Source organism: Nyctibius grandis, chromosome Z, assembly GCF_013368605.1.
Source record: "Nyctibius grandis isolate bNycGra1 chromosome Z, bNycGra1.pri, whole genome shotgun sequence".
Lineage (NCBI taxonomy): Eukaryota > Metazoa > Chordata > Aves > Nyctibiiformes > Nyctibiidae > Nyctibius > Nyctibius grandis.
The window spans coordinates 37,588,949-37,615,307 of NC_090695.1; the positions used below are offsets into that span (position 1 = coordinate 37,588,949).

At 39.9% G+C, this 26,359-nt stretch overlaps 1 protein-coding gene across 1 annotated transcript in view; it reads left to right on the forward strand.

Moving 5' to 3' along the window:
• Positions 1-26,359, forward strand: part of CCDC171 (coiled-coil domain containing 171) — a 135,524-nt gene that overhangs the window by 28,851 nt on the left and 80,314 nt on the right. Inside the window, exons 8-10 of the mRNA XM_068423283.1 lie at positions 152-312; positions 8,097-8,235; positions 18,880-18,982. Coding sequence (XP_068279384.1) covers positions 152-312; positions 8,097-8,235; positions 18,880-18,982 — 403 coding nt within the window. The remainder of the gene's footprint in view (positions 1-151; positions 313-8,096; positions 8,236-18,879; positions 18,983-26,359) is intronic.

Sequence of the window (26,359 nt, forward strand, 5' to 3'; positions counted from 1 at the left end):
TTTACATGTGTTCAATGCTTTCTGTGTATATACTTGCATATAGAATTAATAGAATATAGTTACCTATAAAGCAGAACAGAACATAGAACAGCATTAAAGACCATGATGTTTTTTCCTAACTTGCTTTAATTGCTTTCTTATCACTTGGTAGTTAAGAATTCAAGACCTTGAAGGAGTTTTGCAGGTGGAAAAAGCCAGGCAAGCAGAAGCTCTTTCGGATTTAGAAATGATCAAGAAAGAGTTCAAAGAGGTAGAAAATGCATATGAGAGAGAAAAACACAATGCCCAAGAGAACTTGGAAAAACTCAATGCGTAAGTTACCTTTTAAATTCATTGTAAAATGGCAGTAGACAGCTTGAGTACCAGTTACAGTTTACATTCTCTGTAGTTTTCAGTCATTAGAAAAAAATACAATCTGATGCAATTTGCCAAACCAAGCCAAGGTTCAGAACCTGGCATTCCATTAATAATGGGTCCATATCAGTAACCATACATGTTATGGGTAGGTAGACAAAATAACTGATCTATTATAAAGTATTTTTCAAAGCAAAAATGTTGAAAATAATAGTTAAGATAGGGTCCTGTCTCCAGTAGTGTTTGGGTGGAGTGTAGGAAAACATGCGTCAGGTTTGTGACAGATTTTTTTTTTATGTGTACACTTATATTATTATGAAAACATTACTTTTCACTTCAATGAGCTAGATGAATCTTTAAGACTTCTAGAAGTCTAGAAGATTTGTTTATAATTCATACTGGATAATCTTTGTTTTCAGCTTTTGAATAATTGTGGAAAGTTTTACCTTGGTAATGAAAAATAGAAAAAGGGGTGAAGTGTATGAGAGCAGATGAAATTACTTGGGATTCCTTTCTTGCTCAGCACAATCTGCTGTGTGTGTGGTAACAGACAGTTTTTGGAAGAAAGGCTTTGTTATATTCCTGAGGCAGATACAGGATGCACAGACTGAGTGTTCTTCCCTGGCTGAATCAAATATATATTGGGGCGAGAAAATGTCAGGAAGAAGAATGGTGATGGAAGACAGAGAACTGAGGAGTAAGTGAAATAAAGGATAGTAGTAGGTGAAGTTTAGGGAAAGAGGAGGTTTAAGAAGACTTAAAGTGGGTGGCACACCGTGAGGGTGTGGGAAGAGACTTAAGCTAGTAGAATGGGCTGGAAAAAGACAGAGGTGGCATCTCTTTCAGTCTAGGATTATATGGGTCTGTACACATAGGTATTTATGTTGACTTATTCACACAAGCAATAGTGGAGAACAAAATAAACTGGTTTTCCTACAAGTAAGGAAGCTTGTGGGCCTGAGAGAGTCTTTCTATATACATGGTTACAGAGATGTTTTTAGTAACATAGTTGAAATCTGTGCTGTATTATAAACACCTTAGCGCTCTTCATTGAAATAAGGCCAGAAGACATCTGAATGTAAGATTGTGCATTTAGGTTAACCAGAGTCATATTAAAAATTAGCTTTTTTCTCAAAGAAAATGAAATAATTTTTATGTTAAAAATTTGTGGAAATGTGTGAAATACATTATGATAGTAATCTAATATAATGCTTCAGGAAGACTGCAGTCTTCACAGCTGGGAAACTGAATAAGTATATTTCAAGATTCTCTATGGTCCTAAAATAACATCAGTTAATTAAACTGTAATCTTGTCCGGCCTGGTTGTTTTTCCTTTGAGCATGAGTTCTATGGCAGCAACATACATGGCACTAAACTAAGTTCTTTGCCATTCTGTGAACTGGAGAGAGCCTGTACCATTGGTTTGACATCTTATTTGTTTTTTGTTTTAAAAAAGCTCCTTTGTGTTCAAAACAGCCTTGTTTGGAGGAATGTCTGTTGGATCAGAAGTTTTACATAACAAGCTACTTTGCACTGTGCGTTTTTCTTGTATGTAACTTCTTATTCTTACAGAGAATACGGTTCATGTTTTTTTTTCTCTCCTGTCTAGTAGGTTTCTGTATTCGAGTGGTCCAGAAATATGGAAAATTCATGTTACAGATAAAATCTTTCTCTTCCCCTCAGACTTAAAAGTTTTCTTGAACTAGTGTTCTTCCAGTGCTTGTTCTTGAACCGTTTCTTCAATCCTTCCAAGGTCTATATTCCAAGGTCCGTCTTTGTGTTTAAGGTTAGACCAGCCAAATTCACCATCCTCAAGTGAAACATTGGGGCTTTTTTAGTTTTTCTGGCTAATACCTGTTAAGCTGGAGTAGTTTTCAGTCTAGAAAAATTTCTCCTATCCTGTCAATATGGCTACCATGACATGGCTTTCTGTAATCAGTCAGGGAGCTGTTAACCTTCTAAGAATCTCCAGATACCATTTCCTCCTTCCTTCTGGAAGTTTCAGGAATTTTTCTCCTGTTGTTTCTGTCCAAGCTCAAAAACTAGCCCTTGAACTGTAGAAGCAATCATGTCTGTCCTCATATCTGTTACTATGTCTCTTGCATTCTTAGAGAAAACAAGTGCGTCTGACCTGTAGCTTTTGCTTCTGAAGTTCAAGGTAATGGGATCGGTGAATCCACAGATAGTGTTAAATTTAAGGGTGCAGTCAGTCCATCTGGGGAGTTAATAGTCTTGTAAAAATTATATCTATGATTTTTGAAAGTACTTAACTTTTGAAATACAGAACTGCACTGTTTCTTATCTTTATAGCTCTTTAGAAAATGAATGTGAGTCTGAACACATGGGTCATGTTCAGCTTTGGTGTAGTCACAAATAAAGGGTTAAAATTACAGAAGATTGCCTGTTCTGATTTTATTATTTGATGCAACATAAATGTGGAGTCATGAATTCTGCATAAATGAGTTTTAAAAATACAGTAACATGTTTAAGTGCTACACACGCACCAAAAAATGTAAACCACACATTATGCAAACATAGTAGGTCCTGAAAGGGGTGTTAATGCTTTACACTGAGAGTTACATAGTGGTAAACCAATTTGATTCTCAGGGTTTCTAGTATGTTTGGCATTTTAATGCTTTTATTTGTCTGTCTTCAGTTGTTCTTTTTAACTTTCATCACAACTGTTCTCTCAGGTACTTCTCTCTGTTTTAGTGAATTCTTATTTTCATGTTGCTACAAGATGTTTTCTCTTAGATATCTGTGCCCAGTAATAATTTTCAGTACTAGATCCTCTCATGAAAATTCCTTTTGGCCCCACAGAAAATTCATAAAATATATGAGTTCCTCACCTACATTTTTTAGAACAATTTTGGTTGATTGATTTCGTCACGCTGGACCTCTGTCCCCCCAAGGGGTATGTATGTGCGCTTAAGTTTCCTTAACAAACAGAGGTTGTTGGAGCATTTCATTCTGTGAATTGTATTAGTTTCTCAGATGAGCAAAGACCCTCTGTATCAAGAAGTAGTCTGGAGTACTGCCTGCACATGGAATAATGCTGTCCAATTGTTACCATGTGGAGCTCCACTACTCCTTTAGGTGTTGAACGTGAGCACTCTTTCAACAACTCTGTATTCTTTTTAAACACTTAGAAATTGCAAATTACACTCCACTAAGTTAGTGACAGAGATGTGAGTCTTTTAAGGCCTGAATTATTCTCTTATTAGTATGAATATATTCTGAGAATCAAGGGATGATAATAGGGATAAAATGTAAGCTAATTAGAAGCATTTTTGATGGTAGCTTAAACATCTGTTTAGGAATTTTCCAAACCATTAGAACTTTACAAGTTTTACCACAAGATTGGCTTTTTAAATTTTAAATTAGTAATGTTAGTTAAAAATTGTGAAAATCTGTAAGTAGTAATTTTGCAGCTAAGTCTTTGAGAGACTCTTAAAGATACTTTTCTGTATTAGATTATTCAGACCAGCATAAGGATGATGGTTAAATATTGAATAACATTGCTGCATTCAATAATGTTTTGTTCCTTGTGAGAATCTTTTATCTAGATGTATGAAGCTATTTCTTTGAGAAGTTTTTTGTGTTTAGGGTAGTTCTGGTCCACAAAAATTAGATTTTGGAAAAATGGGAAGAACTGTTAAACAAAAACCCTCAAAAAAAAAGAGTTGTTTTTTAAGGACTAGCAATTCTTTTTTTTAAGGACAAAGCAATTCTTTGTCTAGAATTGCTGTAGGAAATACTTGAATATATGTATTTGTTGTGGCCAAGACTAGGAAATACAGTTATGGTACCAGTTGCATTAGGAACTTCGATATTAGTGCTTACAGTGAAGTAAGTACTTGTGTTACTATAAGGCAACAAGAACCTTAAACAGCCTTCCCCTTTTCCGCTAAACTGTGTAATTCTGTTCAACAGTTCTTTCCCCGGACAGCGGATTTGCCCTATTCTGGGATTTTTTTCGTACAAAAAAGAATTTATGCCTACTTAAAGCATCTGTTCTATGTGTTAATTGGATATCAGAATAAACTTTGTCTAATATCCAAACAGTTCTTCTCACTACTTGCAATCATCTGTTGATTCAGGCAATTACTCCTAGCAGCTTCTACCAGCTGAGTTTTTTTGAAAACAAATTATCTTTTGTGATTTCAGAGAATGCAAACCTTTCCATGAAAGTTAACACAGTTAAACAGTTGGTGTTTTTGTTAATAGAGCCTGAAGAAACAGAAACAGACTATCCTTACAATTTTGTTAGTCCAGACACCTAAATTTCCAGATCTCCATAAAGATAGGTAGTGAAGGTGAAGCTTTATCTGAGAGGGACATCAATATACTCAGTTCCCTTGAGGTAATTACATGGGGTGGGCATGTACTGTCTTGTCTGTTTCCTGTGCCTTTTTTATTCTTTGAAGCATACAAGTATCAGTAACATTGGTGAATATCAGTAATTGCTTTCACCGGATCCCTTCAGAGAGAATACAAGGGCCTTTGATCTACTTACCCTTGAAGGCTGTGGTCCTTGGACTCCAGACAATGTTAGGAGCTTGGCTTTTTCTTTTAAGCCATGATTTGGCATCCTAACATGTTTTCCCTTTTTCTGGAGGTATACCATGAGTTCGTCTTTAAGCCTTAGTCTTTGAAAAGTCTTGGAGACTTTCATTTGTTGTGCTAGAACACTTGTATGTCTTTTTAGCTGAACTTTACATAGGGTAAATTATACCAAAGTTGGAAGCTATACAAAGCTGTGAGAATTTATTTTCTCAGAAAAAGATGGTTGTAATAACTGAAACCAAGCAAACAGTCTTTTCTGGGTTGCATAATTTATTAATTAGCTCTGAACCGAGTAGCACTATGTAAATTGGAAGCAACATGGGATTTGAGTCTCCGTGTGAATTTACTTTTCTTGAAGAGTGAGAGCATGACATAGAATACATTGGAACTGCTTTTCCTGTGTTTCTGAAAGCTGTGGGAGTAGAAGCTACTTTGGGGGACTGAAACAGGCAAGTTCTTTCTCTAAGAATAAGAAATAACCATCTACAGCTAGAAGAAAAATCAGACAGGCTGAAGCAGAAGCACGTAGGTATTTGGAGGATTGATAAAGTAGTCTTTCAGCTAAAATGATATGTTGATCTATAAGAAATAAGTCAAAGTCAGGAAGTGACAATATTAATTTAAAAGTTTCAAAGTTGGAAGAGCTTTGAGCCCTTTGCATTACTTTCAGTTCTAGTGAGACAGAAGTGATAGAAGAGACAAAGAAATGAGAGACACCTGGATGTTCCCACTGCTAAGAGTTACATGAAACAATAGTTCAGGTTGAAAGGGATTGCAGGAGATCTATAGTCCAACCTTCTGCTCAAACCAGGACCAGCTATGAGATCAGGTTGCTCAGGGCTTCATCCAGTTGGGTCTTGAAAACCTCCAAGAATTTAGATGGCACAACTTCTCTAGGAACCTGCTCCACTGTTTGACTGACATTAAGGTGGAAAAAGTTTCTCCTTGTCTGAACCTCTTTGGATTCAATTTGTGATTCTTGTCTCTTGTCCTCTAGCCATACATTGCTGTGAAGTGACTAGCTGCATCTTCTTGATGACCTCCTTTTAGGTATTGCGGGGCCTGTCATACACTCTTCTCTTCCTGTTATCTCTTCTCCAGCCTGAACATACGAAGTTCCCTCACTTCTTATATGTACTTCAGACCCCAGCCATGTTGGTGATCCTCCCCTGAGCTCACTCCAACTTTTTTCCTTTGTTACAGGGGAGTTGTGTCCTTAAAGCTGGTCCTTATCCTAGATGTGTTGTAATGAGTGCCAAATAAAAGGTGATTAATCACTTCCCTTGATCTTCTGGCTATGCTACTACTAATATAGCCCAGGATGCTGTTAGCTATCTCTTCTTGTATGCCATGCTGCTGGTTTGTGGCTAGCTTGCTGTCTACCAAGATTACCAGGTCCTTTTTGAGCATAGCTACTTCCCAGCCAGTAACCAGCCATATCACTTCAGGGGGCTCTTGCCTCCTGAATTCAGATCTTTGCAGGTGTCATTGTAGAATCTCAGAATGTTCATGCTGGCCTGTACCTCCTCCCTGTCTAGGTTCTAGGAAATGGCAGTCTGTCTCTTGAGTGTATCAATTGTGTTGTGTCTTGACCTACTTCCACCCAGTTCACTGTTATCTGCAAACTTGGTGAGATTGCACTCTTGGCCTAATCCAAGTGATGGATAAGGATGTTAAACAGATTCTAATACAGACTCCTACAGTATTCCAGTTGTTACTAGCTACTACCATATGAACTTTACCATCAAACCATTTTTATCAATGTAGTTTGCATCTAGACTGAAGTCCTAATTTGGCTATAAAAATACTGTGTGAGGCAGTGCCAAAAGCCTTACTAAAGTTGTTATATTAAATCTACTTGCTCTCCTTTTGTCCACAGATCTGGTTGTTTTATCATGGAATATAACTGGGTTGACCAGACATGATTTAGCCTTGGTAGATCCTCACTGACTGTTCCCAATCACCTTTTTCTTTTTCATGAGCCCAGAACTTTGTTCCAAGAGGACTGGCTTCATGACCTTCCTGGGACTGAAATTAAGCTAACTGGTCTATAGTTCCTTGGCTTGTCCTCTTGCCCTTTTCCAAATATGAGTGTGACATTTGCCTTTCTCCGTTTGCCAGGGACCTTCCCCAATCTCTGTGACCTTTCAAAGATGATAATGAGCAGCCTCGCTCTGACATTGGCCATCTCTGTCAGAACCTTTGAGTGTAGGTGAGCTAGCCTCTTCAATTTCTATGGATTGAGTTCTTACAGGTAATCCCGGACTGAATCCTCACCTACTGCTGGCAGTTGTTCTTCTCTTCGAGCCCTTTTACTGATCATAGAGGCTTGGGAGACCTTGTCAGGGAAGACAAGGGCAAAAAAGGCATTGAGTGTGGTGACCTTCTCTGTGTCTACTGTTGGTAAATTACCTGGTCTGTGTAGAAGCAGGTGCATGTTTTCTTTCCTCTCTTAATGTAGTGGTAAAGTGTTGTCTTTGTCATGCTTCACAAACATCAATTGTAGGTGAGTTTTTGGCTTTTCTGACACCATGCCTACATACTCAGACAATATTTCTAAATTCCTCCTTGGATTCCTGTCCCTGCTTCTGTCTCTTGTATGCTGTTATTTGGCTGTGTAGCTTTCTTATGAGTTGCCTGTTTAGCCACACCAGGCTCTTTAGATACCTGTTTTCCTGAGTACCAGGAGCACTGATTCAAGAACTGTTTGAAATTTTGGGAACAGTCTGCTGATGGAAAAATTTGAAGTCATACCATTCTGAGTAAAATATAGTCAGGTATGTGGAAACTTTAGGAGCAAGCTTTGTACTTGAAACTAGGGTTGATTATGCAACATGTGACATGATCTTTCTGAAGAGAGTTACTGTATTAATTAAAATATGATGAATTCTGTTTATTATATGTAATTTGGAGGCCATGTCCAAATGACCAAATGGATTTATGACTGGAAGCCTAACACAAGCGTTGGTAACTGAAAAAAAACATAACCATTTATTGAAAAGCCTTTCTCAGAAAGAATATATAAGTCTATTCAGTTAAAAAAAAAAAAGCAACTTCAGAAGCCGTATGATGTGCTAACATGATATGTGCCATATCCATTGTTTATCTTTAAAAGTATATAGTATACTTGGCAAAAGTATTTTTGATAAATATTTTCTAATACTGAAACTTTCCAGATTAGAAAGAGAGTGTTTCTCCACAAAGAAGAAAATGAACGAGAAGATAGAGGAAAAGAAGAAGGTAATTAAAGACCTCTCTGAGAGACTAGGGAATAATGAAAAAACCTGCAGAGAATTACAGGAGGAACTTGCAATGGTAAGACCAAAGGCCTGTGGCACTCACTGTTTAGAGGTTTTTAAACATACTGTGAACATAATCTGCATTTGCTGTGCTGAGCTGTGGAAGAGCTCTGCTTTTGTGTTACTCTGATTTTACTTATGTTACATATGTTTATTTCACATAGCATTCTGGTTTTAGTGCAAGCATTTGACTGTAAAAATTGCTTGAAAATTGCTTGTTCGAAGGTGACAAAGCAGAGGGATTTTTTTTTTGTTTTGGTGTGGATTTGGCATGTTGGATGATTTTACTGGATTATTTTCTAAAATCTTTCTCCTTTGAAATGACCAGCTGGGACCTTCCTACTGTCTCTCCCCTCGTCAGCTTTGAATAACAACTTTGCCATCCTGTTGGATAGCAGCAGGGACAAAGCAAAGATCTTAGGATATCTAGAAAACCCTCTGTTGTTCCATTGTGTAGTTCCATTTGCAGTATTTCTATACTTAGCCCATGTAAACTTTTTTTTTGATACTGGCCTGCAAATTTCTCCTCTTTCTCTGTCTTGGAGCTGAAGGTCAATGTGGTCTGTTCCCTGCTGCTGACAGGCATTGTGCTCATCAGTGAGCAGGAGCAGAGACCCGCATCACAGGGTCTTCAGACTTGTTGGTGTCTTCTGTTCAGTTGATGGAGTTATTCCATACATTTTCTTAGTGTTATCCACTTCCAAGACAGATTAGTAAGTAATAAATTGATGAAAAATCAAATCAAAACCGCTTCTTCCTTCTGGGAGAATCACAGGTTCTTACGTGCAAGCATTAATGTGTTAAAAGGCATTTGCTGGTCTAGTTAACCTGAAAAAGTCATCTTAACAGGCACAAAAGGAATACAAAGAGACAAAAGCAACTTTCTCCCCTAACTACAGTCAATAATGATTGCTATTTATTAATATAAAATACAATTTCAAGCTGAAATTTTCTACTAGAAATCTTGAGTGTTTGCTAGCTATCGCTGTGATATGAGTTTGCCTTTTGTTTGTGTTCCTTGGTAAAATGTATGTTAAACGTGACAAGAATTCAGGACAAAATTCTGTTCATGATCAAGGTTTCTGGTAATAGCAACAGTATGAGGTGGTGTACTTAAAATGGACATTACATTACGGAAAGGTAAAAAGCAGAATAGATTGTTTCGGTTAAAAGAACTGTCTTATTCATAGAGCCGGTTGTTTTAATTGTTTTGCTGGAATGATTTCAAACCACGAGACTGTCTTGAACAGGTAATAAAAATACTCATTTTCTGAGGAGTTGTATTAGTGGTCCCCTATGGGATTAGATTTTTATCACCTTGGATGGCTTTGTATTTTTCCTGAAGACTTTTGTATTTGTTTGGGAAGCAGGAGTGCCTGTGTGTGGTCTTGTTTACTAGTCTGAACAGCTTTTTGTTATTTTTCTTTCCAAAATGAAAAAGCAGAACACTGACTCTAGCAGAAACTAAGTATAGATAACATTTCATATACTGTTATTAGGCTTTCCTATACCCATACTAAAATTGTGTGAAAATGTCAGTGTGTTCCCTTCTCTTCATTTCCCTCTCCTGTTTTCTTGCTCTATTCATTACTTTTTTTGTATTTTATACTATTATTAGACATCATGAATATGTACTTTCCACTCCAGTCTGGTAATCTTATATTGGTTTCTCACTGTACTGCTGTAATACAAGTTAATGTTTTTGTTTGTAAAATATTTGGGAAATATAACCAAACCAGTGAAGGCTCTTTGTTTTTGGAGAAGCAGACTTATACAGGGGTGAAATACATTCTTTGGAAACTTTATATGAAAAAAACCTTTTTTTTTTTCTTTTTCTTAATGGCTCAGTTGAATGTACAGTAAAGTAGTTATGCTGCTTTAGTTTTAAATATCAGCATGTGGCAGAAGTTTGCCAGAAACTTCCACGGATCAAATGTGATAGGATCTGTTGGTATCAAACAAAACTGCTTATGAATGTTCAGCATGAACAGGGTCTCAAAATTTCCATTATGTTTTTCTGAGGAAATTTGTCTCAAGCTTGTCATTATTTCCAGCTAGGGTTTTTAGAAATTTTTAGCTTGAAAAATAGGAATTTGGAAGAATGGCCATTGTGATTCAGAACTTTTTTTGAATTGAAACAGCCCTAGCTGTATTCCTGCCCCTTGGAAAGAATAAGAGGTGTCTGTTGTAGTTTTAGAAGTTACTCAGCGTATTTACATATCTGGCACCTAGTAGTGGATGACCTTTAATTCTTAGTACCGGACAAGTGGAAGACATTGAACCTTTATTTTTTGAGAAATGTATATTGAAATTTGGGGAACTTGCCAATTCACCAGAATGCATATTAGGAAATTGAAGTAATTAAAAATAGTATTTTAGTATAAATGCCTTTAATTGGGAAGAACTGTGTATTCATTTCCTCCCATTTGTAGGGATACTATCAGGAGTAGCATAATTAGTGTATAAGTAGTGTAATAGATTACACCCAGAGCCTGTCTTTTTCTGTGTGGCATATAAATCTTTCTCTTACAGCCATGCATGCAGTCACACGCTGTATACATATCGGCTAGCTGTAATAACCTTGTAGGTTATTGTACGCTGAAAGTCAGAACAGAAGTGTTTGAGAAACTAGTTCCTGGACATAGGCATTAACCATTATTCTTTAAGAGAAGTGTCTTAAGTGTTGACTGAACAGACAATGAAACACCGTGAAGATTATGGTGCTGTTCTACAAATTCCATGGAGTAGAATCTGGTACTCAATGGCAAAGATGCAAATCTCATCTAGACAATTTATTGTGAACAGAGCCTTTGCTTTCAATTTAGAAGAACTGAGATACAGTCACAGAATCACAGAATGAATCACAGAATCACAGAATGTTAGGGATTGGAAGGGACCTCGAAAGATCATCTAGTCCAATCCCCCTGCCGGGGCAGGATTGCCTAGACCATATCACACAGGAACGCGTCCAGGCGGGTTTTGAATGTCTCCAGAGAAGGAGACTCCACAAGCTCTCTGGGCAGCCTGTTCCAGTGTTCAGTCACCCTTACAGTAAAGAAGTTTTTCCTCAAATTTAAGTGGAACCTCCTGTGTTCCAGCTTGCACCCATTGCCCCTTGTCCTGTCAAGGGATGTCACTGAGAAGAGCCTGGCTCCATCCTCATGACACTTGCCCTTTCCATATTTATAAACATTAATGAGGTCACCCCTCAGTCTCCTCTTCTCTAAGCTAAAGAGACCCAGCTCCCTCAGCCTCTCCTCATAAGGGAGATGTTCCACTCCCTTAATCATCTTTGTGGCTCTGCGCTGGACTCTCTCTAGCAGTTCCCTGTCCTTCTTGAACTGAGAGGCCCAGAACTGGACACAATACTCCAGATGCGGCCTCACCAGGGCAGAGTAGAGGGGGAGGAGAACCTCTCTCGACCTGCTGACCACACCCCTTCTAATACACCCCAGGATGCCATTGGCCTTCTTGGCCACAAGGGCACACTGCTGGCTCATGGTCATCCTGTTGTCCACTAGGACCCCCAGGTCCCTTTCCCCTACGCTGGTCTCCAACAGCTCTGTCCCCAACTTGTACTGGTACATGGGGTTGTTCTTGCCCAGATGCAGGACTCTACACTTGCCCTTGTTATATTTCATTAAATTTCTCCCCGCCCAACTCTCCAGCCTGTCCAGGTCTCTCTGAATGGCTGCACAGCCTTCCGGCATCTCAGCCACTCCTCCCAGTTTTGTGTCATCAGCGAACTTGCTGACAGCGCACTCTAATCCCTCATCCAAGTCATTAATGAATATATTGAATAGAACTGGTCCCAGTACCGACCCTTGCGGAACTCCGCTAGACACAGACCTCCAACTGGACTCTGTCCCGCTGACCACTACTCTCTGGCTTCTTTCCTTCAGCCAGTTCACAATCCACCTCACTACCCGATCATCCAGACCACACTTCCCCAGTTTAGCTGCGAGGATGCTGTGGGAGACTGTGTCAAACGCTTTACTGAAATCGAGTAAAGTCGTCTTTAGTTTTGTGCTAATGATTGTTAAATGTTATGTTACCTTGATTCTTGTTTTGCTTGCCTTAACTCAGAGGTGGAGTGTTCCTACCCAGATGCTACTTCTGTTATTGTTCTAATTTAAGAGGACCAGTCTGAAGCATATGCTTAAATGATCTTCTACAAAGAAACCAATTCTGTCAAGAGGACACTCAAGCTGTGATGTCCCAGTGTTTGAAGATAGGCCTCTAAAAAATGCTTTTAAATTTACCAGTTCTCAAAAAAGTTTCTCTGACTAAAAAAAAAAACAAATGCAAAAAACCAAACAGATACTTCAAAACGTTCTCTCCCACCAAAAGGTTGTTACAAATCTCTCTTTAGGGGACTAGAATAGTTCCATATAAAACTTGAGCATTTTTGATTAATTTTATTTCAGGTCATTGAGACACTAAATTTCTTGAGAAATTGTATTTAATTTACACCTGGTTAGACACTTTTTTAAAGACCCCTTTATAGACTTGGGAAAATTCTAGCTAATGTAAGAAAATAAAGAAACTATTAAGTATTGAATAGTTAGATAACTTGAGCAAAAATAAGTAGTAGCCTAAGGAGGAAGATTGTCAGTAAGGGTTTTGTTTTGGTTTTTATACTGCAATTTATGCTTGGTTGCTTAAGATCTGTGTCACTATTCTGCTTTACAGAACATCACTCAAGTAAAACCCATTTTGTGTTAACTGTCAAGCAGTCATTTGGAGCCTGTTTCTGTAAATGCTTTGATTTGGTTCCCCCAAGGTCATTCCTGGTGAACATTCTGATGCTTTTGTAAAGAATTTACCCAAATGCTTTTCAAGCAGTATCTGAACGTACTGCTTTTTGGTGTCTGTGTAGATAGTTCTGCCTTTGGCTCTTGCTCTGCCATCACCAGATGGGATTTGTACTGTGGACTGAGTGGGTGAATTAGTCCTTGTGCAAGAAAGCCCCACAGGAAAATCCCTGTAACTGTAAACAATGGAGAGAAAATTCCTCTTGGAATAATGGCAGTTCTTTGCAGGACCAGACCCAAGTTCCTTGCATAGTAGTACTGGGGTTTTGATAAGCTAATTTTGAAAAGGCCTCAAACTGCTGCCTACATGTTTTATTTTTTCAGCATTATTGAACTTGGGATACAGATGCACATTTGCAGCATCAGGTCATGTGGGCTATTCTGGAAGCGTGCGTAGAGTTTGCATTTATTTTATTCAACAATGGCTTTTGGAAAGTGCTAAAAAAACAATGGGACTTCATTTCTGTCGTGGAACAGGCAATGGAATGATACCAAAATTGAATACTAATAGTTAAGGAAAGTATCTCTGCAACCCAGATGGTAGGGAATTGCCCAGATAAATGCAAATACTCTACTTCTGGAAGATTAGCATAATTCTGGCAGTGGGCGGAATAATTTTTATAAGTAGTAGGTTTTCCTAATAATTCTGGTTATCCTTACAGATAAGGATACAAAGCATTTGGAAAAAAGATTTTCTCCTGGTTGGAGCCTACAGTACTTGAAATGAAAAATACTTGGCTTCTCTTTAATTTTTTTAAAAGTGTGGTTGTGTTTTAGAATTGATGGTTAAGTAAATATGTTGCCAAACACATTTTTCTACCAAAAATTCTTTTGTCCTCGAGGGGTGTTTTGTGATAGTAGGAACCTTCTTAAAGATATGAAGTTTGACTTGGGGAAGCATTGTATATGCTACAATTCAGCATATATTCTGGGTTCAGAAAGTATGACTTTGCTGCCATATTGTTTGGTTTCTAGCCTCCTATTCTGAATATTTTGTGAGGGAGGGAATTGTGTTTGGGGGGTATAGGAAATACTCCTAATATATTTTGAGAATTTTAAATTCTCAAGTGTTCGTGCAGACTTCACAAGAAGACTTTACCACTGATCTCAGGGACCTGGGATTCCTGAAGGCAGGTTCTACCAGTAAAGACTGAGGTGAAAAAGGCATTGAGATGGCCTTTTCTCTGTCCTAGTCACCAGATCGCCTGCCCCATTCAGCAGTGGGCCCACATTTTGCCTAGTCTTCCTTTTGTTAGCAGCATACTTCAGGAAGCCTTTCCTGTTGCCCTTCACATCCCTTCCGGATTCAATTTTACGTGGATTTTGGCTTTCCTAAGCACATCTCCCCATGCTTGGACAGTGTCTCTATGTTTCTTCCAGGTCACCTATGCCTGCTTCCACCTCCTTCATGCTTCCTGTTAATATTTGAATTTGGTCAGGATCTTTAAAGTAAAGGCTTTAGCACTTTGTCACCTGATTTCCCATTTGAAGTAATCTAGGGAACACTCACACCAGTACCTTTCCAGTAGTTCTATAGGAATGGCATCCCCTAACACAAATATGATGATGGATGGAGTTGCTGAGAGGAAAGTAATCTCATCTCCTGGAATAGCTGGATCTGGCAGAATATACGTAGGAGAAGATCAGGTTCGAGACCATCTAGGGAACCTGAAGGTGCACAAGTCCATGGGACCTGATGAGGTGCATCCATGGGTCCTGAGGGAACTGGCAGATGAAGTTGCTAAGCTACTATCCATCATTTTTGAGAAGTTGTGGCGGTCTGGTGAAGTTCCCACTGACTGGAAAAGGGGAAACATAACCCCCATTTTCAAGAAGGGCAAAAAGGAAGACTCGGGAACTAGAGTCCAGTCAGTCTCACCTCTGTGCCTGGCAAGATCATAGAGCAGATCCTCCTGGAAACTATACTGAGGCACACGGAAATCAAGGAGGTGATTGGTGACAGCCAATATGGCTTCACTAAGGGCAAATCATGCCTGACAAATTTGGTGGCCTTCTACAACGGGGTTACAGCACTGGTGGATAGGGGAAGAGCAACTGATGTCATCTACCTGGACTTGTGCAAAGCATTTGACACTGTCCCGCATGACATCCTTATCTCTAAATTGGAGAGCCATGAACTTGACAGATGGACCACTCGGTGGATAAGGAAATGGCTGGATGGTTGCACTCAAAGAGTTATGGTCAACAGCTCGATGTCCAAGTGGACACCAGTGACAAGTGGTGTTCATAAGGGGTCGGTATGGGGACCAGTCCTGTTTAACATCTTCGTCGGCAACATGGACAGTGGGATTGAGTGTGCCCTCAGCAAGTTTGCCGACGACACCAAGCTGTGTGGTGTGGTCGACACGCTGGAGGGAAGGGATGCCATCCAGAGGGACCCTGACAGGCTTGAGAGCTGGGCCTGTGCGAACCGCATGAAGTTCAACAAGGCCAAGTGCAAGGTCCTGCACGTGGGTCGGGGCAATCCCAAGCATAAACACAGGCTGGGCGGAGAATGGATTGAGAGCAGCCCTGAGGAGAAGGACTTGGGGGTGATGGTTGACGAAAAGCTCAACATGATCTGGCAATGTGCACTTGCAGCCCAGAAGGCCAACCGTATCCTGGGCTGCATCAAAAGCAGCGTGGCCAGCAGGTCAAGGCAGGTGACCTCTACTCTGCTCTCTTGAGACCCCACCTGGAGTAGTGCATCCAGCTCTGGGGCTCCCAACAGAAGAAGGATATGAAGCTGTTGGAGTGAGTCCAGAGGAGGGCCACGAAGATGATCAGAGGGCTGGAGCACCTCTCCCATGAAGACAGGCTGAGAGAGTTGGGGCTTTTCAGCCTGGAGAAGAGAAGGCTCCAGGGACACCTCATAGCCTTCCAGTATCTGAAGGGAGCCTACAGGAAAGCAGGAGAAGGGCTTTTTACAAGGGCATGGAGTGACAGGACGAGGGGGAATGGTTTTAAACTGAAAGAGGGTAGATTTAGAATAGATATTAGGAAGAAATTCTTTACTGTGTAGGTGGTGAGACACTGGAACAGGTTGCCCAGAGAGGTTGTGGCTGCCCCCTCCCTGGCAGTGTTTAAGGCTAGATAGGATTGGGCTTTGAGCAACCTGGTCTAGAGGAAAGGTGTCCCTGCCTGTGACAGTGGGGTTGGAACTAGATGATCTTTAAGGTCCCTCCCTTCCAACCCGAACCATTCTATGGTTCTATGATATCTTTCAGCAGCTTCGATGGGTTATGTTTGACTTCTACACTTGTGGACTCCATTTTCCTTTTCAAAGTAAAGAGTTATGTATACTTTCTGTGTTTATTCAGACTGAAGAAAAGAAAACTTAAGAGAGTTATAGCTACTGCCATGAACTATCAAGTGGGTGTTTACGGAGAAGATGGAGCTACACTCTCCTTAGAACTGTGCAGTGAAAGTATGAGAGGAAACAGAAGTTTTAGGGAAATTCTAATTACCTATAAGAGGAAAAAAAAAGCTTCACAGTGAGGATTGTGCGCTATTGGAGCAGGTTGCCTGGGGGGGTTGTTGAAACTCCATCCTTGAGGATACTCAAAACTTGACTGGACAAGGCTCTGAGCAACCTAACCTGACTTCAAGCATGGCCCTGCTTTGAGTGGGGAGTGGGACCAGATGACCTACAGAGGTCCTGTCAGCTTAAATTAGTCCGTGATTTTAGCACTCTACACACACATTGTTATCAGATACATGTCAGTGAGACATAAGAAATTAGATCGATTTGTTCAGACCCTTTTGGACTCTTAACTTGTGCCTGGATTTCCAGCACTGTAGTTTACAGTATTTTTCTTCAATTTCTGATAATGGGACAGCGATTGAAAATGGGAGTTAGAAAGGAAAGATGCTAAACACTTTTCAGCTGAAGTGTAGAACAACTGGCTAGTGTAAGGAACTTCCTTTTGATCTTTATTGCTGTTGAAAAAGAGACTGAAATTGGCTTAGGAAGTGTAGATGCAGTTAGCAAATAAAGCACAGAGAAGTGATGAAGGCTGAATAGACTGGAATATACTGACTAAATAGTGGCAAATTAACTAAACCAAATGAAAAAATTGGATGAGGAGATTGAAGAAAATTCTCACATTTGTCTTTTCTATGGGAAAAGGTTTTTTGGGAAGATTTAGTCTGACCTTGTGCTGGAGTGGTTTATGTAAAAAGAGTATTTATTTTGTTGTAAGGCTCATCATATTTTTATATTTTCTTATTTGTAGTATGTGAGGTCTGATGATATCAGTACATGAGTAAATTATTTTAATGTGTTTGCATCCCATAAAATATTTTTACTGGAGCTCAGCAATTACAAGCTCTATTTATATAAATAATTTTATATAGTAAGAATTAAACCAGTTATTTTTGAATATGTAGAAGTGGTTTGGAAATTCTTTATGAAGTGTAGTACAAACTCTCACACAAGGAAAGGCGTGTAAATGCTACAGGGGACCTAACATTGAAATACACATATGAATAATATATTAGTTGATATACAGTACATATAATTAAAATTGAAAGAGTAAAGCAAATTCATAAAATATTTAAACTGAGTAGTGAAGAACACTGCAGAGAATTAAATGCATTTCTTGGTTTTTTAGCCTGACAGTTATATGCTACCAGTATGTAGCAGTTTTCATGGGGAGGATGTTTCCCACACATGACAAATTGATGGGATCCTTACACATGCAGTCAAACATAACTAAAGCAATAGTGTATAGATATGATAGAAAACAATAAGATTTTTCTCAATACAAAAAAGGTAACCTTCTATTACCAAGTAGAAGTGGAAATTACTCAAACAGGTGTTAGAATTTAGAATAAAAATAAATGGAGTAATAAAAAGTAATAAGAGATCTTTGAGCAGAACCTTTGTCATAAAAAAAACTGTGATGTTTTTAAAATCTAGTTTCCTCTTGATTTGGGGGGAGGGGTTGTTGGGAGGTTTTGATGGTGTTTTTTTTTGTTTTATAAACTGCTGAGATGTATTACTTTTTGTCAGTCAGCTGCTAAAATTGTACATTTCTTTGAGAAGTCAGAACTACGTATGTCCAAGAGGACCTTGGACTTTTCTGAAATTACGGATGCGTGTCTTTGAAAATTGCAAGCTTTAATATCAGATATAAGTTGAAGGAATGATTTGATATAGTCTTTCTATTGTAGTGTTTAAAAAATCTGCTGTAAGACCTTTCTGCCCTCAGAATAAAGCTGGTGTCTTCATTTGAACAATAGGCTGCACTTAGTGAACAGCTTTCTTTAAGAAAATTCAGTGATAGGAGCTGAAGGACTCTGCTGCTTTATATTCCATGCGTAAGGAGGAGTTTTTGATATTGAAGAAATCACTATCAAGCATGGAAGATACTAACAATTAAAGTAGGCAGGTTTGCAATGAGAATAGGTGTGGGATTTGACTGAGTGCCAAATCATGAATTTCTAGCCTGTCTGCCAGTAGTTCAGTGTCTTTCTGGATGCCCTTGTAGGGTGTAACAATAGATTTTGTTGCTTGCATAGATGGGCAGCAGCTAATTAATGTTCATTAAGATATTTTTAAAGCAGAAGAAGATCAAGACTAGGTTTTAGCACAACCATTTTTTTCTTTTGACTACCTGAAGCCTTTAGTTCTATTTTAAGTGTGTTTCAGGGTTCTGTGTTACTTATTTGTGATGTCATGTTAGGTCTCTTGGCTCAAGAAAAGGAGTAATAAGAAACATAGCAGGAATTTAGATTTAAAGGGGAACAAAAATACCATTGTGATCTGTATTTCTTCTGTTTACTATTTTAATGGGCTGCCTTTTTTCCCTTCTTGTCTTGTCTGTATCTCCTGTCAAATATAGGCCAAGAAACACTGGGTCTTTCTAACAGAGACGTATGAAAACAACGTGAGAGAGCTGGAGTTACTCTTGGACAGCTTTGCTATGTCAGGCCAGCGGACAGCAGGTTAGTTGAAGGTATAAAATGACAGATGCATCTGTCAATGTTCCAAAGTCACTACATTGTGGGAATTCTGCAGATGCCTCTTGCATTCCCTCTTCTCAACATGCTTTGATTTGATGACATGATAAGAGCAGTTCTCACAGCAGTCAAATGGCCTTGCTAGCTGAGAAAGGGTGACGGAATGTGGACCTGCTGTTGTCAGCCCAGAGCTTGATTTACAAATGCTGGGGTGTATATGATTGGTCAGAAAAGGGCTTACTTGCTGTGCTCTAAATCCAACTGAGAAAAAAGTCCTTACAGTATACCTGCAAAGGGAACAGATGTTTTGCCTGAACTGAGCCAAATTCTGAGGCAACCTTCAGCAACTTAAAGGTCATATATTCAAAAAGGTTGTGTAGGATACATGGTACAACACAATAGTTTTTACTGTTGATTGTGGACTAGTACAATATTGCATTCATTTGATCTAATACAGAACAAATATTTCTCTTGTTTTCATTAAAATTAATTGTAAGTAAGTGGTTGTGACTCTGCTGCCTAGCTTTATACATAGTTATTGTACCAAACTCAACAAACTGCTCCCTGCTTAAGCTTTTGAAATAGTGGCTAACATAAGCAAGCTAAACTTTAACATCAAAGCTAGTAATTTTTTAAAGGTGAAAATAGTACACTTTTAAAAATCTTCATTTAAAACTATCTATAAAAGTTTTCTCTGTGTGGTTCCTGTTAGAAAATGACATACTAGACACAAAATGCTTCCAACTTACAGTGCAAGTAAACTGGAAAAAAACAGGCAAAATGTTGCTTAAAGAGCAAATGGGTTTATTTTATGTAAACTGTGATTATATGTTTCTGCACTTTTTACCAACAGTAGTCTTAAATGGGTTGTTTAGCACCTTTAAATGAAGATGCGTTTTTTTTGTACCTTCACAAAAAGATTTTTCTTGGGGGACCTGGTACTGTTAAAATTGAATAAAGGAACTTCTGGAAATTTCTATTTTCCTAAAAGCTTAGCCTTGAATCTGTGATGCATTGATTTTCTCACATGGGCTATGTGATTTTTTTATTTGGGAACTGTTGTCAGTTTTATTCTGTAATTATGAATGTAATTCCTGTGGGTAATACCTGTAGGTTTACTGTAGATATATCAGACTGAAAAGCTCTTCAAAACTGTATGTTTTCCTCAATCTTGCAAAGTTCTACATGCCCAGAGGGGCTTCAGCAATTCTGGGGGGAGCTGGATGCTGCTGCCAAAGTGTAGTTTTCAAAGCAGTAATTGTCTTTTGGGTAGGATTTCTGTTCTCCCTAGTAGTAAACCTCGCAGAGAACAGCTTTGACCTGTTTCTGTAATATTAGGGATTCAATAACAGTAACTTCAGTATTAATTTGCTTTGTTAAAGGTAAACTTTAGAAGATTTTTATTTAAAGAGATCTTTTTTTTAAGCTTCAGCATCTCTGCAGAGGCTCAGTTGAGGCAGAAAGTAAAATTTAACTCTGCTGTGGATTAAGTCTGTATGACTAATATTAAAATGAACATTGACTAAGACATTTGTTCTACGTATTTACTACACTTCTAAGTTTTAAACTTAAATTTTTAATGCTATTGCCTTACTGTGTTGTATTTACAAATTTATTATGTAACAGTATGTTTTTCAATTTTCAAAAAAAATATTTAATGTAATCATATTGAAATGGGAAGGCCTAGATGCCAATAAGAGTAAAAATCTTAAATAAATCTTTGTAGTCTAATTAGCAGATGAGGGGCTACATGAGCCACAGCTGTCTGGGCAGTCTTTCTTTGTTGTTTTTGTTTTTAACTTTCAGCTCAAGTGGTTGAGAGATGTATTTAAAAATCTGTCAATATTACAGGTTCAGCCCCTTCATTTAAGTGCTGCTTGGGCTGTGATTATTGGGCTATACAGGAAAAAGAAGAGAAGACTTTATATTTTTAAGATTAAAAACCAAGGTATTTTAAAAAGTTATTTTTTTCTTTATACATTCCAAAAGAACGAGCATAAATCCATGTCTCCTCCTTTTTAAGTGACCTTTATAATTTTCCGCAGTATTGTTACTCTTATTGGGCAATTTGCATGATTTCAGTTTGTCCCTGTTCAGTTTATCATATTTTGCAGTTATTCAGCAACAGGGTTTGTGCTCAGGGAAGATCACGTTCATTTCAGAAAAAAAATTTGTGGTTGTAGTAATCTGAAAAAAAAGTGAACTGAGTTTAAAGTGCTAAGAGTCTTAGCTGCTTTGAGTTAGTATCACTGTTTAATGAAGGCCATCAGTACTGTTTGGGTCAAAAATCTAAAACACAGCACCATAAGAGCTGCTATGAAGAAAATTAACTCTATCCTAGCCAGGCCCAATAATGTTAGTAGAAAGACTGAAGCAGCAGGTTTAAGAGTTTACTCACTTGTATACTTCCTGTCAGACTCCTATTGAACCTGGCATTTTCCCAGAATTCTTCCCCCAAACTCTGAGGTGATACTGGGCAAATCACAGAATCACAGAATGTTAGGGATTGGAAGGGACCTCGAAAGATCATCTAGTCCAATCCCCCTGCTGGAGGAGGATTACCTAGACCATATCACACAGGAACGTGTCCAGGCGGGTTTTGAATGTCTCCAGAGAAGGAGACTCCACAACCTCTCTGGGCAGCCTGTTCCAGTGTTCAGTTACCCTCACTGTAAGGAAGTTTTTCCTCATATTTATGCGGAACCTCCTGTGTTCCAGCTTGCACCCATTGCCCCTTGTCCTGTCAAGGGATGTCACTGAGAAGAGCCTGGCTCCATCCTCATGACACTTGCCCTTTCCATATTTATAAACATTAATGAGGTCACCCCTCAGTCTCCTCTTCTCTAAGCTAAAGAGACCCAGCTCCCTCAGCCTCTCCTCATAAGGGAGATGTTCCACCTCTTAATCTTCTTCGTGGCTCTGCGCTGGACTCTCTCTAGCAGTTCCCTGTCCTTCTTGAACTGAGAGGCCCAGAACTGGACACAATACTCCAGATGCGGCCTCACCAGGGCAGAGTAGAGGGGGAGGAGAACCTCTCTCGACCTGCTAACCACAGCCCTTCTAATACACCCCACGATGCCATTGGCCTTCTTGGCCACAAGGGCACATTGCTGGCTCATGGTCATCCTGTTGTCCACTAGGACCCCCAGATCCCTTTCCCCTACGCTGCTCTCCAACAGGTCTGTCCCCAACTTGTACTGGTACATAGGGTTGTTCTTGCCCAGATGCAGGACTCTACACTTGCCCTTGTTATATTTCATTAAATTTCTCCCCACCCAACTCTCCAGCCTGTCCAGGTCTCTCTGAATGGCTGCGCAGCCTTCCGTTGTGTCAGCCACTCCTCCCAGTTTTGTGTCATCAGCGAACTTGCTGACAGCGCACTCTATTCCCTCATCCAAGTCATTAATGAATATATTGAATAGTACTGGTCCCAGTACCGACCCTTAAGGGACTCCGCTAGACACTCCAACTGGACTCAGTCCCACTGACCACCACTCTCTGGCTTCTTTCCTTCAGCCAGTTCCCAATCCACCTCACTACCTGATCATCCAGACCACACTTCCTCAGTTTAGCTGCGAGGATGCTGTGGGAGACTGTGTCAAATGCTTTACTGAAATCGAGATAGACCACATCCACAGCTTTACCATCATCTATCCACCGGGTTATGTCCTCATAAAAGGCTATCAAGTTGGTGAAGCATGACTTCCCCTTGGTGAAGCCATGTTGACTGCCCCTAATGATCCCCCTATCCTTGATGTGCCTAGAGACAGCACCAAGTACAAGTTTTTCCATTACCTTTCCAGGGATGGAGGTGAGGCTGACCGGTCTATAGTTACCCGGGTCCTCCTTCTTGCCCTTTTTGAAGACTGGAGTGACATTCGCTTTCCTCCAGTCCTCAGGCACCTCTCCCGTTCCCCGTGACTTAGCAAAGATGATGGAGAGTGGCCTAGCAATGACTTCTGCCAGCTCCCTCAGCACCCGCGGATGCATCCCATCAGGGCCCATGGATTTATAGATGTCCAGGTTGCTTAATTGGTCCCTGACCCAGCCCTCATCAACCAAGACAGACTCTTCCTCTATCCTGACTTCTCCTGGGGCCTCAGGGGTCCGGGGCTCCTCAGGACAGCCTCCAACAGTATAGACAGAGGCAAAGAAGGCATTCAGTAACTCTGCCTTCTTTTTATACTCTGTCTCCAGGGCACCCACCTCATTCGTCAGTGGGCCTACATTGCCTCTAGTGTTGGTTTTACCTGCAATGTATTTGAAGAAGCCCTTTCTGTTGTCCTTGACCTCTCTTGCAAGGTTTAATTCCAAGGAGGCCTTAGCTTCAAGCATTGGGTTGTTTTTCCCTCATTGCTGAAGTAGAACCTTTCCAGCAAGAGAGTGCTTTTGGATTATGTTGCAGGTCTCCTGCATAGTTGTATGAAGACAGACAACATTTGGCCAGTATTAAAGCCACAGGCTTGTTTTCAGCTGGTGCAGGAAGGTGGAACCTGACAAATTTGATGGCCGTCTACGACGTGGTTACAGCACTGGTGGATAGGGGAAGAGCAACTGATGTCATCTACCTGGACTTGTGCAAAGCATTTGACACTGTCTCTCATGACATCCTTGTCTCTAAATTGGAGAGCCATGAACTTGACAGATGGACCACTCGGTGGATAAAGAATTGGCTGGTTGGTCGCACTCAAAGAGTTACGGTCAATGGCTCAATATCCGAGTTGTCACTACAAGTGGCGTTCCTCAGGGGTCAGTATGGGGACCAGTCCTGTTTAACATCTTCGTCGGCAACATGGACAGTGGGATTGAGTGTGCCCTCAGCAAGTCTGCTGACAACACCAAGCTGTGTGGTGTGGTCGACACACTGGAGGGAAGGGATGCCATCCAGAGGGACCTTGACAGGCTTGAGAGCTGGGCCTGTTCGAACCGCATGAAGTTCAACAAGGCCAAGTGCAAAGTCCCGCATGTGGGTCAGGGCAATCCCAAGCACAAATACAGGCTGGGTGGAGAATGGATTGAGAGCAGTCCTGACGACAAGGAGTTGGGGATGATGGTTGACGAAAAGCTCAACATGATCTGGCAATGTGCACTTGCAGCCCAGAAGGCCAACCGTATCCTGGGCTGCATCAAAAGCAGCGTGACGAGCAGGTCAAGGCAGGTGATTCTGCCCCTTTACTCTGCTCTCTTGAGACCCCACCTGGAGTAGTGCATCCAGCTCTGGGGCCCCCAACAGAAGAAGGACATGGAGTTGTTGGAGTGAGTCCAGAGGAGGGCCACGAAGATGATCAGAGGGCTGGAGCACCTCTCCCATGAAGACAGGCTGAGAGAGTTGGGGCTTTTCAGCCTGGAGAAGAGAAGGCTCCAGGGACACCTCATAGCCTTCCAGTATCTGAAGGGGGCCTACAGGAAAGCAGGAGAGGGGCTTTTTACAAGGGCATGGAGTGACAGGACGAGGGGGAATGGTTTTAAACTGAAAGAGGGTAGATTTAGATTAGATATTAGGAAGAAATTCTTTACTGTGTAGGTGGTGAGACACTGGAACAGGTTGCCCAGAGAAGTTGTGGATGTCCCCTCCCTGGCAGTGTTTAAGGCTAGATAGGATTGGGCTTTGAGCAACCTGGTCTAGAGGAAAGGTGTCCCTGCCTGTGACAGTGGGGTTGGAACTAGATGATCTTTAAGGTCCCTTCCAACCCAAACCATTCTATGGTTCTATGATTTATGTGGGCAGACTGGGCTGCCTAGAAAACAGACCTGCAGCAAAGGCACGGAATGCCAGCATGGAAAGTTTACTGGCAAAAGTCTGGTTTTGGCAAACATGATGTAAATTAAGAGGCATGTTTCAGTGACAGCATTTCAGATTGAGACTTTAGAAATGAAGATACATTATTTCGACAGCTTGATGAAAACTATGGTATTGAAGACAACCCCTAGATTGACTTAATAGGTATTATTTTCAACTGAATGAGAATTGTGAGTTATAACTTCTCTAGAGATAGAAGTATGGAATAATAGTATTTTCTTTTTTCTGTGCAACAAAATCAGAGCGAAATGTTCCTACAATGGGTATTAGTGAGAAGTCGCTCTTGTAATTGAGAAGACAGGACTGGACCTTTGTGCATCCTTAACTATAGCTGTGGTTAAGTGGTAAAAATTATAGTAAGGTGTTACTAGTATCTTTCTTAAATGTGAAATGTAAACTTCTCACAAAAGGTCAGACTTTACCAGTTCTTATTAGGTTGATTCTAAGTGTAACATTGCTATTTGGGACACCTCTAGGACTCAGAAGTTTGGTTAAAGGCACTGGAGTCTCATTAAGATTTTGCTTTTCCCTGGCTCTGTAGACCTTTAGAAACTGTGGTAAATAGGTGTCCACTGGAGTGGCTGATAGGATAGAGCAAAAGTCTGTCACTGGGATGTGTGTTCTTTTTAAATTCAGTCGTGTGCTGTAGAGCAGATCTTGCTCCAGATTTCTGAAAGCAATCTTGCAAAACTGCATTGGTGTGACTTAGGTGTGACTTTGGCAGTAACAGCTGGCTGATAAGTCAAAGTGAAAAGTTAGTGTCCAACCTAAATAGTACTCTATGCTTTTTGTTATTAAGGGTTGGGAGAGAGGAGGCTAATTAATTGAAAAAACTTTTGGAACGGCTGTTGGCAATACTTTCCAACTTGTGCATATGTGTAAGTTTTCCACTGACTACCATTGATGCATTATGTATAGCCTACAGGACAAATCTATCATTTTTGTGTAATGCTTTGAGTAGAATATAATGCTTATTACATAACACTAACCACAGGGTTCTTAAAAAAAAAACCAAACAAACAATCTGCAAGTCTGTAAGTGCACCTCCTCTAGCTGACAAAGTGTTATGGAGAGACAAAAAGGCTTAGAGTTTAGTATCTGATTTGACTTTATGAGTCACCCTAGGTAAATTGCTTAGTGACACTGACCTTTCAGAGGTGATAAACACCTGTATCATCATTTAGTTCTGCTGGGAGTTTTGATTGCTTAGGCTCTCTGGAGTTCAAATGCCACAGATTTTTTTAATTCTTTTTGCAAAATAAGCATTGGTAAAGTTAGTTTTGCTTATAGAACATGTTAAGACTCATGGAACAGAGGATACTATAATTTCTTACAAAATAAGTTTGTAAATGCTGCATACTAATATAAATAATGCTGAGAAGAAGAATCTGTCAATAACCTGGTATTTTGCTGTAACACCAGAAAAAAATGAATAGCTTCTTCTTGGAAATTTAATATCAGCTGACCTCTTGTGACCTCTTGATCAATACAGTATTGTTTTGCTTTCTTAGCACATTGTACTACGGGCTTTGGAATGCTCAAACTTGTTCATATGTCCCTAA